Source organism: Bufo gargarizans, chromosome 6 (assembly GCF_014858855.1).
Source record: "Bufo gargarizans isolate SCDJY-AF-19 chromosome 6, ASM1485885v1, whole genome shotgun sequence".
Taxonomy (NCBI): domain Eukaryota; kingdom Metazoa; phylum Chordata; class Amphibia; order Anura; family Bufonidae; genus Bufo; species Bufo gargarizans.
Window position 1 is genome coordinate 322,430,989 of NC_058085.1, and position 16,776 is coordinate 322,447,764.

The following is a 16,776-nucleotide window of genomic DNA, read 5'->3' on the forward strand; positions in this document are numbered from 1 at the left end:
CAAACAGGCGGTCTGGGATGGTGTCTGGAGTGCCTCTGGGGCTTCGGTGCCACCGTCTGCCATTCTTCTCGGTCACCGATGGAGGGAACCAGATGAGGTCTGGGCCATTCCGGGAGTTCCACTGAAGGAAGACCAAACGTGGCCAGGAATTTGGGCAGGTCAGCGAGAGATTTGAAGGTAGCAGACTTCCCATCTTTTCTTGCAGAAAGTTGAAAGGGGTAACCCCCATCTGTATAAAATCTCATTGTCCCTGAGCATAGATAGGAGAGGCTTCAGAGCTTTCCTAAGCTGCAAGGTGCGTCGCCAAGATCTGGAAGAATCTGGATGGCGTTCGGGTCCGAATTAGAACCAGCTGCATCCCGGGCCGCTTTAAGGATAGACTCTTTCTCCTTATAGATGTGTATGCGGCATATAATATCTCTGGGACGGTTCAGGTCCGTTGACTTTGGACCAAGAACCCGATGGATCCGATCAATTTCAATGACCGTGTCAGGGGTTACCTTCAGTAGTGCAGCAAAATGGCATTGTGCCCAGGCGGCAAGATCCTCCACAGATTCGGGAACCCCTCTGATCCTGAGGTTATTCCTCCGGTTACGGTTCTCAATGTCATCAATGTGGTTTAGAATGTCCTGCAGTTGTGCAGCGTGCTCATTAATGACTTTGTGGTGGCAGTCTAAAGTATTGAAAATCTGCTCCTGCCTGTTCTCCACATCTTCCACTCTCTGCCCGACTTGCTTGATGTCCTGGTGCAGGGCCGCCATATCTTGCTTATGGGACGTCTCCATCCTGCTAAGCAAAGCATCTATTTCTGAGGTAGTGGGGAGAGACTTAAGATGCAGCTTCCAGTCCCAATCATCATCGTGAGAGTGGGTGGCAGTTGATCTGCTTGATGCATCTGACAGGGCCGGGGAACCATGCTGGGAAAGCTGCGGGCCTGGGTAGGCCCCTGAGCCTCTGGATGCTGGCGAGATGGACGTGGACCCCGAGGTAGGACTCACCGCTGCTGCATACGAGACCGGAGGCCCTCCGGTGGGATGTCCACCCTGAATGCGGGAGCTGAGGGCTGCGGTCTTCCCTCTGGTCACTGGGGTGGAAGCGCCAGGTTCCCGCGCTAACTCTGCCATCTTGGGAGCGGTGGCTCCGGAGCCTGGGTTCTCGGTCTGGCTGGACGGGCCAAAGAATCTCGATATGTCCCCCGATTCACACGATGCAGGCGCCAGGGTGGAAGATGGACCCCTCTTGCGCCCCATGAAACAATCTGCGGTCTTTTGGGTGCTATGTGTGCTCGATATATGCCGGCGGTATTTAGGAGCTCAAGCTGCGTGCTGCTCACTCCGCCATCGGCAAGCTCCGTCCCCAACAAATGGCATTTATAATGTAGAGAAAGTTAATACGAGGCACTTACTAATGTATTGTGATTATCCATATTGCATCCTCTGCTGGCTGGATTCATTTTTCATCACATTATACACTGTTTGTATCCAGGGGTTATGACCACTGCTGCAGCGTAGATATGTGGAGCTGATGCTCATGTGTACCTATGCGTTCTCCCACAGACCTGCGCTTCCTATAGTGTGCAGACATGGCTTGGATTGCAGTGTGGTTATAACCATGGAAACGAGCAGTGTATAATGTGATGGAAAAATGAATCCAGCCAGCAAAGGAGGCAATATGGACAATCGCAATACATTAGTAAGTGCCTTATATTAAAGGTGTTGTGTCTTCTCAAACAGAGGATATGCCACTAATGTTGCGGATGATATGCCATTAATGTTGTGGATGCGGATTCCAGAGGTGGAACCTGCACCTATCTCTAGAATGGAGCCCGCGAAACCAGACATGCACGGCCACCCTCTTTTCATTTCTATGGGAAAGGAAATGAATGGAGGGCAGCCTTGCATGTTAACTTTGTCTGTGACTTTGACCATGTGTTACATATAAGCAGATGATGAAAAAGTGAGGTTTTTATTCAGACATACATGTGAAGAAATAGATATTAGATAGATAGATAGATAGATAGATAGATAGATAAACAGATGTAGTAGAGGGATAGCTATAGGTGGAATAGACAGGCAAAGGTACAGTAGAGAGATATAAGATATATAGGTAGGAAGGCAGATAGAGTGGAACAGATATTAGATAAGTAGACAGACAGAGGGAGATAGATATAAGATAGATGTAGACAGATACAGGAGATAGATACATAGGTAGGAGGATAGACAGACAGATGGAGATAGATATAAGATATATAGGTAGGAAGGCTGATAGAGGGAGAGATATATAGACAGACAGATAGAAATAAGAGCAGGAGGAAAATAGAAATAAGATAAATTAATAGACGCATATAAGATAGATATAGACCAATACAATAGATAGATATAAGAGATAGGTAGGTGGATAGATAGACAAAGGGAGATATATATAAGATATATAGGTAGGAAGTTAGCTAGAGGGATAGAGATATTAGATAGATAATTAGGTAGGTAGGTAAGTAGACAGAGACAGATACAAGATAAGATAGATATAGACAGAGGGAGATAGATATAAGATGGATGGAAAGACAGAAGGAGATATAAGATAGACAGAAGGAGATAGATATAAGAGAGATTGATAGACAGACAGAGGGAGATAGATATAAGATGGATGGAAAGACAGAAGGAGATAGATGTACAGTATAATAGAAAGACAGAAGGAGATAGATATAAGATGGAAAGACAGAAGGAGATAGATATACAGTATAATAGAAAGACAGAAGGAGATAGATATAAGATGGATGGAAAGACAGAAGGATATAGATATAAGATGGACAGACAGACAGAGGGATATAGATATAAGATGGATAGACAGGGGGATATAGATATAAGATGGATAGACAGAGGGATATAGATATAAGATGGATAGACAGAGGGAGATAGATATAAGATGGATAGACAGAAGGATATAGATATAAGATGGATAGACAGAGGGAGATAGATATAAGATGGATGGATAGACAGAGGGATATAGATATAAGATGGCTAGACAGAGGGAGATAGATATAAGATGGATGGAAAGACAGAAGGATATAGATATAAGATGGACAGACAGACAGAGGGATATAGATATAAGATGGATAGACAGAGGGAGATAGATATAAGATGGATAGACAGAGGGAGATAGATATAAGATTGATGGACAGAGGGATATAGATATAAGATGGATGGATAGACAGAAGGAGATAGATATAAGATGGATAGACAGAGGGATATAGATATAAGATGGATAGACAGAGGGATATAGATATAAGATGGATAGACAGAAGGATATAGATATAAGATGGATAGACAGAGGGATATAGATATAAGATGGATAGACAGAGGGATATAGATATAAGATGGATAGACAGAAGGATATAGATATAAGATGGATAGACAGAAGGATATAGATATAAGATGGATAGAAAGAGGCATGTATCATTCGGGAATCCACAGGGGGTCTGGCAGCTGACAGAAGCAGCGGCGTTGGGTGTGTACTGCCCCAGAGTGGGGGTGGTCCCTGCTCTGACAATAGTGCTGGGTGTGCCTGTGCATCCTTCCACCTCTATTAGTGTCTGTGGCCGCAGGAATCTGGAGGAGCCCCCCTCATCTCCCTGCCGCCACCTCCAGTGAGGGTGACCCCGAGCCCCCCACCTCGTAGTCTCCTGACCGTCCACCCCACCTCCACCTCTGTCTCCTCCCTCTGCCTGGATCCCCTAGAGCTGAGTCAGGCGTTCCCTCTCTCTTCCACAGCATTGCAGTACTCCGCCAGCCAGCACCATCTCCACGCCGCATCCCTCAGCACCATGGTCAGCACCGTGTCAGGTAGGCACCGCACAGCATCGCCCTCTCCTGCCATCAGCAGACAGCGGCTCTATCCAGAACCCTGACTATAGATGACCCGCAATCTGCCTGCACACGGGGGTCTCTGGGTGTGGTGGGCTGCCCATTTTTCTATATGTCTGCAATATCTGAGTACGATATATGGCTGCATCTTCTAGCATGTTTTCCACATGGATGCATATGGCAGTGCCCAGCTCCCTACGTACATCCAGCATCCATTTTCTGCCTCTCATTGCATTGAGGGTATGTGATGATGATGATACCTGAGCCTTCAGCACATCTGCTGTCTCATGCATTGTGCACATCTGCCCATCCTCACTGCCCTTGGCACACAGGATTATTTGGTTAATTGTTAGTAATGTACTGGTAACAGCATCTCACAATGCATCAAGACCATGGCTTACTGTCATTGAATGAACCCCCCGCAGATCTTCTGGATCTGCCTTCCTTCTGCATGGGTGGGATTTCTTTGGATATGGCACTCAGCAGTTATTTTATTAAAGGGGATACAAGAAGGCATCTCAACTGGTATTGTGCCACCTCAGGGGTCTTATCAATGTTGGGGTGTTGTCTTCTTAGCATCTTTTCCCAGGGAGTGGCTGCTGGTGAGGGCATCTCCATATCTTGCTATGCATTCATCCTACTCCATATGTGTTGCACCAGCCCCTAGGGATCAGATTCCCCCTTCTGCTTTTCACCATGGGTGTGAGGCTAGTCCATATCTGTAAAGCTCCAGTCATCATGCCCTTCCTATTGTCTCCATGCTGCCTGCAATGCTGGCTGAGCCTGGGCGTCCATCCTTAGGGCTGGGATTTATGGGTGGAGAGTGCTGAGAATGCAATAGGGGGTGGGAGGCTGTCATCTATAGAAGATGCCTGGAATTATTTGGCATCTAGTTTCCAGTGCAGGAGACTGGTAGAATTCTATATGAAGACCTAGAGATAAAATACTAGATCTACTGGAGACGCCTAGATCTATCTTCAGAAGCCTGGGAATGTTGCTCTCCGTGCATCCAATTCTTGGGAGGTGGCTTGATTGTACAGTATCTGTGCTCTGAATGCATTTGATCAGGGATGCTCAACCTGCGGCCCTCCAGCTGTTGCAAAACTACAACTCCCAGCATGCCCAGACAGCCTACAGCAGGGCATGATGGGAGTTGTAGTTTTTATTATATTAGATGAAGCTGTGCAATACATGGGTTGTCCAGGAGCTTATTAATTTAAAAGGGCTGTCCACTCCTTTTTCACAGATGGCCTATCCTCAGGACAGACCTTCAGTATCTGATCGGTGGCAGTCCAGCAGCCTGCACTCCCATGATCAGCTGTTTTGGAGTAGGTCCGGTGCTGGAACTGCACAGCTCCCTCCATCGTGCAGTGGATGGAGCTTGCAACTGCAACGCCGCTACCATTCCCAGCTCCATCCACTCTACCGTTGTACCAACTGTCACCACCGGAGCTACCCGAAACAGCTTATTGGCTGGAGTGCAAGGTGTTGGACCCTCGCCAATCAGATATTGATGGTCTGTCCTGAGGATAGGCCATCAGTAGTAAAGGTGTGGACAACCTTTACTAACAACAGGAAATTAGATAAAATGTAAAAAATTAAAAAACACCTATTACTTATGTCTTAAATCCTCCAATGTTCCAGTGATCCCCACTAGAGATGGTGTACATCACATGACCCCTGCAGCCAACCACTGGCCTTTGCTACCATGCTTGTGTGTACCAAGACCAATCAAGACCACTGATTGGCTGCAGAGGTCACATGGATATACGGCAAGTTATTGCTGCAGGAAGATAGACACTAGCGAGGACCACTGGAGGATAGACAATTGACCTGTTAGCAGGTAAGTAAAAGTTTTATTTTTATTTTATAGAAGATTGGTTAATGTCTTAAACTCACATAGTCTGCAGCAGTATCTAATGGTGCAGGAAAGGAGCGATGATATCAGTCACACATATGGATGTAAATCGGTGGTGACCTGGACTCCTGCCTCCTGAAGAACACTACAGTCACAGCCTCTACCCCAACAGGTGATGTCAGGGGAAAGAAAGTGGGATCGGGCATGTTCAAATGCCTGATCCTCTTGTTCTAAATGGAGATGGTGTGTGGCAGCAATTAATACTGGCTATAAGCAGAATACATGTAGAATTTCAATGTGCTTGACCCTTTTGTTCTTGGGACAATAAGGCTCCTGCCGGAGGGCTCTGACAGTGCCTTTCTTCCCTCTCCCATTTACAACATATGCATGCTTGGCCGAGTATGCATGTGTATAGCGGGGCTGGGAGAGAGAGCTGTCATCTGAATGGCCGAGCTGTTCAGTTATCTCATAAGCATGGCCGGCTTTACTCGCCTTTCCCAATGATGACACATGTATGCTTGGCCGACCCAAGTATGGGGGAGTTGTCAACAATAGCTTTCTATTCTGCCGACAGCTATTAAAGGTCCGCATCTGTAGGTTTCGTTTTGCTTTGATGCAAGCTGGTGGGAAGAATAACCTGCAAAGTGGAATTTTATAGAAATTACTTTGAGAAGATGAATAGGCTCCCAAAGCAAATGTAAAGATATATTTCTGATGTCATCAAAAATTGCAGTTACAGATGTAGCAATGGAAATGACATAGTTAGTTATGAATTAAAGAGATAGGAGATAGATAAGAGATAGATAGATAGATAGATAGATAACGGATGGATAGATAGATAGATAAAATAAAGTTACAGAGCAGGGTCACCGAGTGCTGAGGTCCATTGTGCATAAAAATCACCAACGCTCTGATGACTCAATAACTGCAGAGTCAAAACCTCCTCTGGCATTAACATCAGCACAAAATCTGTGCACCAGGAGCTTCATAGCCTGGGTTCCTATGTATGACCAGCTGCATGCAAGCCTTACATCAAGCACAATACCAAGCGTCACATGGAGTGGTGTAAAGCATGCTGCCACTGGACTCTGGAGCAGTGGAAACGAGTTCTGTGGAGGTATGAATTACACTTCTCTATCTGGCCACATGGTGGATGGGTCTGGGTTTGGAGAATGCCAGGAGAATGTTGCATTGTGCCAACTGTAAAGTTTGGTGGAGGACGGATTACGCTATGGGGTTGTGTTTTAGGGGTTGACCCCTTAGTTCCAGCGAAGGGACTCTTAGTTCTTCAGGATACCAAGACATTTTGGATAACTGTATGCTTACAACTTTGTGGGAACATTTTGGGGAATGCCCATCTCGGTTCCAGCATGACTGTGCCCCAGACCACAAAGCAAGGACCATAAAGACATAGTTGGGTGAGTTTGGTGTAGAAGAACTTGTCTGGCTCACAAAAAGCTCTGACCTCAACCCCATCAAACACCTTTGGGACGAACCAGAATAAAAGATTGTGAGCCAGGCCGTCTTATCCAACATCAGTGTCTGACCTCACAAATGCTCTTCCCAAAAAAACAAGAAGAGTGGACGCTGTCTTAGCTACAATGGGAGCGGGGAAGGAGTTGTGGTCAGGGGCCTCTATATTAATGGCTATGTATTTAGAATAGGATGTCAAAGCTCCTGTAGGTGGAATGTGTAGGTGTCCCAATACTTTTGTCCATATAGTATAGACAGATAGATGGGGTACTCTCTATTGTCACCAGTTCAGTGTTTCCCAAAATGTTCTCTCAAACCCCAGTGAGGTTTACTACAGTCACATCTAAACTTTTTACCAAAACTCCACTTTGAACACAAGTTCAGTTTATATAATTTTGAATCAATGTCATTGCTTATTAAATATCATCATTTTTTACCAACATCAAGTCAGGTCCAGGGTACGGTATATGAAGCAGAAGGCTCTCCGGTTCTGCTATTCCCTTTGTAGCCAGTCATCTCTGTCATCTTCCTGTTTTATACCCAGGACACACACTCATTCTGTTGCCAGTTACCTGTCATGTCTGACAATTGGTAATTAAGGTTGAAAGCTGGCGCCAGGTTTTCGCCTCCCTAGGGGAGGGAAGCTTGTACACGAGGCAGCTGATTAGGACTGGGTATTTGGGCAGAGACTTTGACTGTCCTTGGTGACATGTCTGAGCCTCAGAGCCTTTTCTACGGCTTGGTGCTGTTGTTTTGCTTGCACTAAGTGCTGGTTTTCTCCAGAAATTCAGTCATTATATCGTTACTAGCATCATCTAATATTGTGGTCTCTCAACGTCAAGGAAAAATGTCAGCTCATCTGAAACCATACAGATGCACAGGCAAACAGGGCAGCATGGAGAAGAAAGACAAGAAGAAGATAGATTCCAGCATCCGGTCTCAGGCTTTATTTAAATATGAATATCTCCATAAAATGAATCGGGGAAAGCTACATAGTCACCACTTACGCATTTCAGGCCAACTTGTTTCCTTAGATATAGCAAAGAAATGACTGAGCATGAGAAGTATATAATTAGAAAACCACCAGACATAAAAAAATGTGGAACCATACATATAAAAATGCGCATGCTGGGAGTTGTAGTTTCACAGCAGCTGGAGTACTAAAGATTGCTGATCCCTGGTATAGGAGGTATAATAATTATATATATAATTAAAGGGGTCATCCAACATTTGATATTGACTGCCTATCCTCAGGATAGATTATCAATATCTGATTGTTGGGGGTCCAACTCCCAGCTTCCCCACCAAATAGCTTTTTAAAGAGGTAGTGGCGCTCTTGTAAGCACTGTGGCTTCCTCACAGCACACCAAGCACAGTGCCATACATTGTATAGTGTCTGTTCTTGGTATTACCGCTCAGATCCATTCACTTGAACAGGACTAAGCTGCGCCTAGACCATGTAATTGATGAATGTAATGTCACTGGCCTAGGAAGATGCCGCAGCGCTCACTGAAGCAAAGCGACTTCTTCAAACATCCTCATCCTGAGGCTAGGCCGTCAATATCAGAATCTCGGACAACCCTTTTAATAATGGAGAATAAAATCATATCTCCAAAATACCTCCCTGCTGTGGAGTTTGCGTCGATGGTCACCTCCTCATAATGGAGGATGAAAGGGATTATGTCATGATTAAGGTAAAAAATAAATAAAAATCTGACAACATACAGTACACGACAATGTCTTTCTGACAAAGCTAAAACCAGCCCTTTTCCCTTATATGGTTCCAAAGCTCTCTCTATTCATTGCTCCAATTGCTCTGCTAGATTTTTTCCAGGTTGGCAGCTCTGGGCGTGTGTCCTTTCTCTGGGGGGTGTGTCCTTTCTCTGGGGTGTGTCCTTTCTCTCGGGGTGTGTTCTTTCTCTGGGGGGGGGGGGTTCCTGTCTGTTGCGGCTCTCTCCCCATAACTCTCACAGCTTCTAACAGTAGATATGGACAATGGCAGTTGAAGAATGGAACTGAGCACTTTCGACCTCCTTAGTAGTTGGACGTGCACATTACTACACTGACTGTGAAGTGCTCCCTTACATTGAGCTCCTTCCAACCGGGAAACCACTACATCTGTCACTCAGAGCAGAGGGGAGGGGCCGTAAAGCAGCAAAGTAATGCCCCCGCCCTGGCATTTGCAAGAGCATAATTTGGCATAAAAAAACTTCATATTCAAGCTACTATGAAAAAAGCCCCATAAAAAGTATGATTGTACTGCTCTTCCCAGCCCCTACCTAGTGCTGTCAGCAGTTCAGCATGGTCAAAACTGCTGACAGACTCCCTTTAATTTGTTCCAAAAATATAGGTTAGATGCTTTGCAACACATTTATTAATTTATTTAGACATTTTTAGCGCCTCACTCACCAAGGGCTGGCAGGGGCTTAGCAGAAAAGAGGCGTGGATTAAGATGCACCAATGTGCCCCAAAACTGCATCAAAATGTTGGCACAGAATTCTGCTGCTCACACTGAGTCCAATGGGAGCAGCACTGTATTAGCGAGCTCTCTCCACTACAATGGCTCTGACTTCTGGTGATGGAACTACACCAAACAGCTGATCAGCAGCGGTTCCACACCGCTGTTCAGTTGGTGATAGCCTATCCTGAGCATAGGCCATCACTTACTAAAAGCTGGACAACCCCTTTGAACTGATTGTTAATGCAACCAGATAATGAGCTTGGTAGTTTATTATATGGCCACATAGCCAGCTGAGATGACAGCATGGGCAGTGTCACAGACGCTGGGCTGTCTGTCATACATCTCCTCCCTTTTAGTCATGCCGGCCCCTCACTATTACATGCCGAGCACCGTGTCAGTTTCATGGTGCCAGCTCATATCAGGCAGTTGACAGGAACAGGGAGAGCCAGGCAGCGTCCCCACTGCACAGGCATATAGGACCAGATAAGAATGGCATACTATGTCTTGCACAGCTAGGGTTCACACCTGGCCAATAAACTGCCAGCCTAGTTGGTATTACCAGCAGGAGGCTGGTGGCAGTATTTTATTTTTACCAGCACATAGAAGTGAAGGTAATTTTTAGTTGCCAAGGAGGTATGGGCTAGCTGCTTGCTACTAACAGCTGTATCTCAGGCTGTACAGCACCCAGAGATATGAGCTAGGTCTTGTTTTAAAGCAAAGAATCTAACATCTGCAGATCTAACTCTCCACCTGATTTCCAAGAGTTATACCTTGGGTGGTATGGTGGTTAGCACCGCAATCCTGGTCTTGTGTTAAAGCCTATATTAGTAGCTTTAAAAGAAGACCTCACCTCTCTAGGTGCTCTACAGCCTGAGATATTCCAGGCTGAAGCAGTTCCACCTCCATTAGCCAGACAGGATGGAGGAGGTGAACTGGGGCCAGTGGGGGATATGCTGGCAGACTGCAGGGACCCAGGAGAGGTATAGATCCTTCTGTCCCCATGTATTTGTACATGACCGCAGGGGAGGCGATTCGTTCACATCTGCAAGGAACGCTCTGTCAAGAGCCTCTTTTTCAAATTCCGTAAAAAATACTGGACAAAGTAGAGCAGCAAGCTGCAAATTTTTGTCAAGTAAAATACTAGGTATCTAATTGAAACCAGATCCCATTATAGTCAATGGGAGTGATTGCCCACCTTATCACCCCTCTGAATCTAATTAAGCTACATTCACACGACTGTATGTGTTTTGTGGTCCGCAAAAAAAATGGATGACATTCCGCATGGCATCCATTTTTTTTGAGGATCCATTGTAACAATGCCTATCCTTGTGAGCAAAACGGACAAGAATAGGACATGTTCTATCTCTTTTGCGGGGCTACGGAACGGACATACGGATGCAGATAGCACACGGTGTGCTGTCTGCATTTCTTGCAGACGCATTGAAAGAAATGGGTCTGCCTCCTATCCGCAAAAAATAAATGTAAATTTTTGCAGTCTGCAAAAAACATCAGCAAAAAATACGGATGATGTCCGTGTGCATTCTGTATTTTGCGGAACGGAACAGCTGGCCCCTAGTAGAACAGTCCTATCCTTCTCCGTAATACGGACAATACTAGGACATGTTCTATTTTTTTTGCGGTACGGAAATACGGACATACGGAATGCACACGGAATAACATCCGTTTTTTTGCGGACCCATTGAAATGAATGGTTCTGCATATGGTCCACAAGAAAAACGGAAAGGACCATACCGGTATCAAACTAGCTGCACAAATCATACAAACATCAATAAAGTTTTTATTTTACACTGTCCCTCCTGTCTATACCTGATCTTTAGAGCATAAGGCCAGTTTCACACTGGCGTTAGGCTATTCTGGCAGAGGAACAGCCTGCCAGATCCGTACTATGTGTGCTGCCGGAAGTTCATTTGTCCCCATTCACTATAATGGGGATCGGCGGAGATACAGCCGCAGCATGGCAAATATGCCAAGAGGCGACTGGACAAATAGAGCTGCGTGCAGCGGTTTTTGTCCGTCCGCCTCTCAGCATATGTGCCGTGCCACGGCCAGATCTCTTTCACTCCCCATTATAGTGAATGGGGCCAGGCGGACTTCCAGCAGCTCACGTGTGCACACTGTAGTACAGATCCGGCAGTCTGTTCCGGCAGGGGATACAACAAAGAAGGAAAGATAAACACATTCTGTTTCACTGACTGTCTCCATAAACAAATGTTTTTAACAAGAAACAAACCAGTATTAAAAACCAGGGCAAACTGGGCTCCTGTATTGTCACGAATACAGGGGAGGTGAGGGACACAGAACTAGGCCTCAAGGCTAGGGAGAGGGAAAAGGTAACCTCCTAGAAAGCTCCTAAACCTGGCCCTGACTCTGTCAGTATGTATAGACCCTGAAGGTGGGAAAATACATACCCCGGAACCTAGACCCTAGGAGCCCTGAAATGCCCTAGGTAGTGGCAGTGAGGGAGACTACTGGTTCCTTCCCAGGTGAACAAAACAGGGTCTAGTAACAACAAGCAGGGGAACAACCAAATACAAAGAGCAGTACAACTTATCTTATAGAAAATGGATGAGCAGGAATGCAGAAAAGGTCCACACACCAACTCTTCCAAATCCAAGCAGAGAAAATCAACCGCATGGTATTAAGTGTGAGACCAAACTAAGTAGGGAATGAAGTAATGACCACGGGCTGCACCTGACAAGAGGTGTGGTCAATACCAAACCACAACACTGAGAATCAAGAGACTGTCAGTTAACCTCACGTGCAGTCAGTCTCTCTGATCTTCTAACCTCTGTCACAGAAGGTACTGTGACATGTATAGAGCTGCACGGTTCAGGGCCAGCAGTAAAATATGTGGTGATGAGGTATTGTTCCTGCCTTTGTGGTTATTTCCTTTTCTATAAGAGCTCATTCAATTAAACGTGAATTTTATAAAAAAAAGTTTTATTTTTGCAAAACTCAAAATATGATCAAATCATTGGAGTCAAATAACATAACACCCTATGTTGTCATGCCCCCCCAAACCAAACACTCTTTTTATCTGTGTAATCTTGGCTGGTATTTTTGTGTTGGGAAAGGTGGCAACCCTATGTGGCATCAAGGCATGTTCTGTCCATAATGCTGGGCACGGCTTGATGTTGACTTGAATCTTGGAATGTATAAGTGGATCGTTTGCAGCTTGTGTCCTATGTGAATGGTCCATGTGAGCTGAATGTCCTACCTGTGAGTGGCACATGTGTCCTATGTATGACTAGGCATTTGTCCAGTGTGTGAGTGGAGTGCGTGCACCAGGTGTCAGGTGTGTGGATGGCATATGTGTGGCATGTGAAAAGTGTGCATTTTTGAATAGTATTTTATATATGAAGAATATATTGCACAGGAGGGCCAGGCCCTACACACATCTTGCACAGGAGGCCTCTGTGTTATAGTTTTCCTAACATTTTGTAAGCCTCAGGGGGGTTTTATTGCAGAGAACAGCGTCCATTTCACTGGTAGGCCTCAGGCAACCCAGTCCTACACGAATATCCCAACTACTTATATGTATACCTAGAAGAGAAGGAACCCAGTCCAGGAAAGGAGGACCCAAGGCTTGTCACAGAGCATTATCAGGTTCACATACTGAAATCATATGTACAAGGAGATTATATATAGTTCTTCATACTGGTTCAGAACCCCAAGAGATTGTGACAGGAAAGCATGCCACGGGCCTGTTCCCTCCACAGATACCAACATCTTATACATTCTACTAACCTAGTCCTCCTCACACAGCTTTTGAGGCAGTCACTGTTTCCCAGGTCAGTTTCTTGCCTTACTAGTCCTTACACAGCCAAGGGTCTCCTACAATGTGTCGGGCGAGCTACATAGTGCTCTCGGCCAAGTGTTATCCTTCAGTAACCTTGTCCTGCTCGCGTGAGGGAAAGTAATTGTTGGACTGAGGTTCCTGGGGCCCACCAGAGAGAATTATTACTGATGCCCAAACCCTATATCATCAATAAACTTTAATAGGTTTTAAATCACAGAAATAGACTCAATTGGTAACTGACTGGGTCCAAAGGCTGCCAAATTGTTTTTTCTCCTGGATATTTAGGGCCCATTATGGTATCCGAGCCTAGGCCCACCGGAGGATCCTTTGGTGGTCCAGGTGGTAAATCTAGGCAATCCCATGAGCCAAAGAGTTAGCTAAGGTGAGTTCTTCCTTATGACCACTCTGTTCTGTTTACACAGAGGGTTTATTACAATTTATAAGTATTTGGTACAATGTCTAGGCAGTCTCCTATAAGACAAACAGTGCCTTTAGGTCAGTTCTTGCCTTCAGTGAGTTAAACCTTCATCCATAGCTGATGTTTTACAACGAGTACAGTCACTGTCTAGGCAATCCCGAGCCAGTTACATTCAGCTTGGTTATTTCCTTCCATAAACTAGTCTTGCTCACACAGTTGACGGTTTGTTACAGTGTGTGTTCTTGGACCATATCTTGCCATTCTTGTTTGTTAATGTTACAGTACCAGTGAAGAGAAAAGCTCTGAGCAGGCTAACAGGTGCCACTTATCAACATGACTCCATTCTAGGGAAAGAGTACCATTCTTTTGCAGTGGACATCATCATGCAATGTCACCAGCAATGGCTGAATATTAAAGGGAACCTTTAGTCACTAAGTCACGTTATTTCTCTTGCAGCCTACAAAGAGAAGATGAAGGAGCTATCTATGCTGTCCTTGATCTGCTCCTGCTTTTACTCGCAGCCTCATCCCAAGACAATCTACGAGTATGAAGGTGAGAAAAAGTCATATTCTTCCTGAGAAAGTCGAACTCTGTGATATGATAATGGTCTTGTGTGTCCACAGACATGGAGGTGAAGCAGCTCAACAAAAGAGCGTCAGGGCAGAGCTTTGAGGTGATCTTGAAATCTCCTACAGACTTGTCCCCAGATGGTCCTCCACTGGCCATCTCTCCCAGGAAGAGGGAGGTTTCCTTGGAAGAACTGCCAAAAGAGGCTGGAGGCTGCTGAGGAGAGGAGGAAGGTACCTTGTGAACGTGCAATCCTTAATTTGCTGCTTCTTTAACTTTAGTAAAGTGCACGGGTCATATCATATAGCAATATTCTGCTATATAAATATATGTACAACTGGTATAATTTATGCCTCTTGTATATAGTGATATGGACCATGCTGGTATAACCTGTGTATCTCGCATATATAATTATATATGTAAAGCTGGTATAAGTTATACATCTTCTTGTAGATAGTGATATAGACCATGCTGATATAACCTGGGCATCTTCTGTATATAATTATATATGTACAGCTGGTATAAGTTATACATCTTCTTGTATACAGTGATATGGACCATGCTGGTATAACCTGGGCATCTCCTGTATATAATTCTATATGTACAGCTGGTATAAGTTATACGTCTTGTATATAGTGATATGGACCATGCTGGTATAACCTGGGTATCTCGCATATATATAATTATATATGTACAGCTGGTATAAGTTATACGTCTTGTATATAGTGATATGGACCATGCTGGTATAACCTGGGTATCTCGCATATATATAATTATATATGTACAGATGGTATAAGTTATACGTCTTGTATATAGTGATATGGACCATGCTGGTATAACCTGGGGATCTTCTGTATATAATTATATATGTACAGCTAGTATAAGTTACACATCTTCTTGTATATAGTGATATGGACCATGCTGGTATAACCTGGGTATCTTCTGTATATAATTATATATGTACAGCTGGTATAAGTTATAAATCTTCTTGTATATAGTGATATGGACCATGCTGGTATAACCTGGGGATCTTCTGTATATAATTATATATGTACAGCTGGTATAAGTTATATATCTTCTTGTATATAGTGATATGTACCATGCTGGTATAACCTGGGCCTCTTCAGTTATATAAATCTAACAGATGGATCATATCTACCATATAACTTGTTTTTTACCTCCCAGACTCAGGAAGCTCAGGTGCTGAAACAGCTTGCTGAGAAGCGGGAACATGAGAGGGACGTTCTGCATAGGGCAATAGAAGACAATAACAACTTCAGCCGAATGGCCGAGGAAAAACTCAACTACAAGATGGAGCTGAGCAAGGAGATACGTGATGCCCACTTGGCGGCTCTCAGGGAGCGTCTCCGTGAGAAGGTATTGGTTTCTCTATATCTGGTGAGGTATCGCTGTTGGATTATGCAGATACGATTCATTATGCTTCACACGTCACATTGTTTTCTACTCTAGTCACATCTAAAACTGCAAATAGAATTCCTATCAGGCTGCAGGAAATGGGGTCTCTCTGCCTCCCCATGGTGGTTCAGTGTATGTACAGCTCTGTGGGCCACGTACAGAAGCCTGATGTAGAAAAAGCTGCACAAAGTGTACAGTGCGGTGCACCATACTAGCTCAGCAAACAGGGGAGCAGTGCTGACAAATTCCAAGTGTCCACTTTTTCTGTGGGGCTCTGCTTGCTCTGTGAATGGAAATTAACCCTATCTATCCTAAGTGTTCCAGTACTTACCAATCCTGTTCCATTGTATAATCATCTCTCTCCTTGTGTTGCTCCAGGAGCTTCATGCAGCAGAGGTCCGCAGGAACAAGGAGCAACGGGAGGAGATGTCTGGATAGAAGCCGCTGCTGCTGTAGACTTCCACCCCAGCTCCTAGAAAGAAAAAAAAAACAGCAAACAAAACTATTTTATGTACATTTCATTTGTCACTTCATCTCACAATCCCCGTCTGACTCCCCCATATCTCCTGATCTGTCACGATCGTGACCCGGTCGCCCTGGAGTAATGAGGTTCATAAGGTTTATGCCATAAGGTTCGCACGTCTGCAGATTCTTCCAGAGAATTATGCCCCTTGCATATTTAATTTTTAAACCATATAAATTACAATTGTTCGACCATTTGGAGTCCAGTTCTTTGTGTGGTATGGGCAATGAATGAAAGGGGTTGAAATGAAATTTAAAGGGCACCTGTCAGCAGATTTGTACCTATGACACTGGCTGACCTGTTACATGTGCACTTGGCAGCTGAAGACATCTGTGTTGGTCCTATGTTTATATGTGCCCGCATTGCTGAGAAAAATGATG

The 16,776-nt window shown here is 44.7% G+C and overlaps 1 protein-coding gene across 1 annotated transcript; it reads left to right on the forward strand.

Moving 5' to 3' along the window:
* The first annotated feature begins 3,797 nt into the window (after positions 1-3,797).
* Positions 3,798-16,414, forward strand: STMN3 (stathmin 3). Its single transcript, XM_044298618.1, is given in 6 exon segments — positions 3,798-3,839; positions 14,347-14,442; positions 14,514-14,653; positions 14,655-14,690; positions 15,643-15,834; positions 16,252-16,414. Coding segments are annotated over 6 exon segments (543 nt in total). The 5' UTR covers positions 3,798-3,820; the 3' UTR covers positions 16,312-16,414.
* The last annotated feature ends 362 nt before the right edge of the window (positions 16,415-16,776 follow it).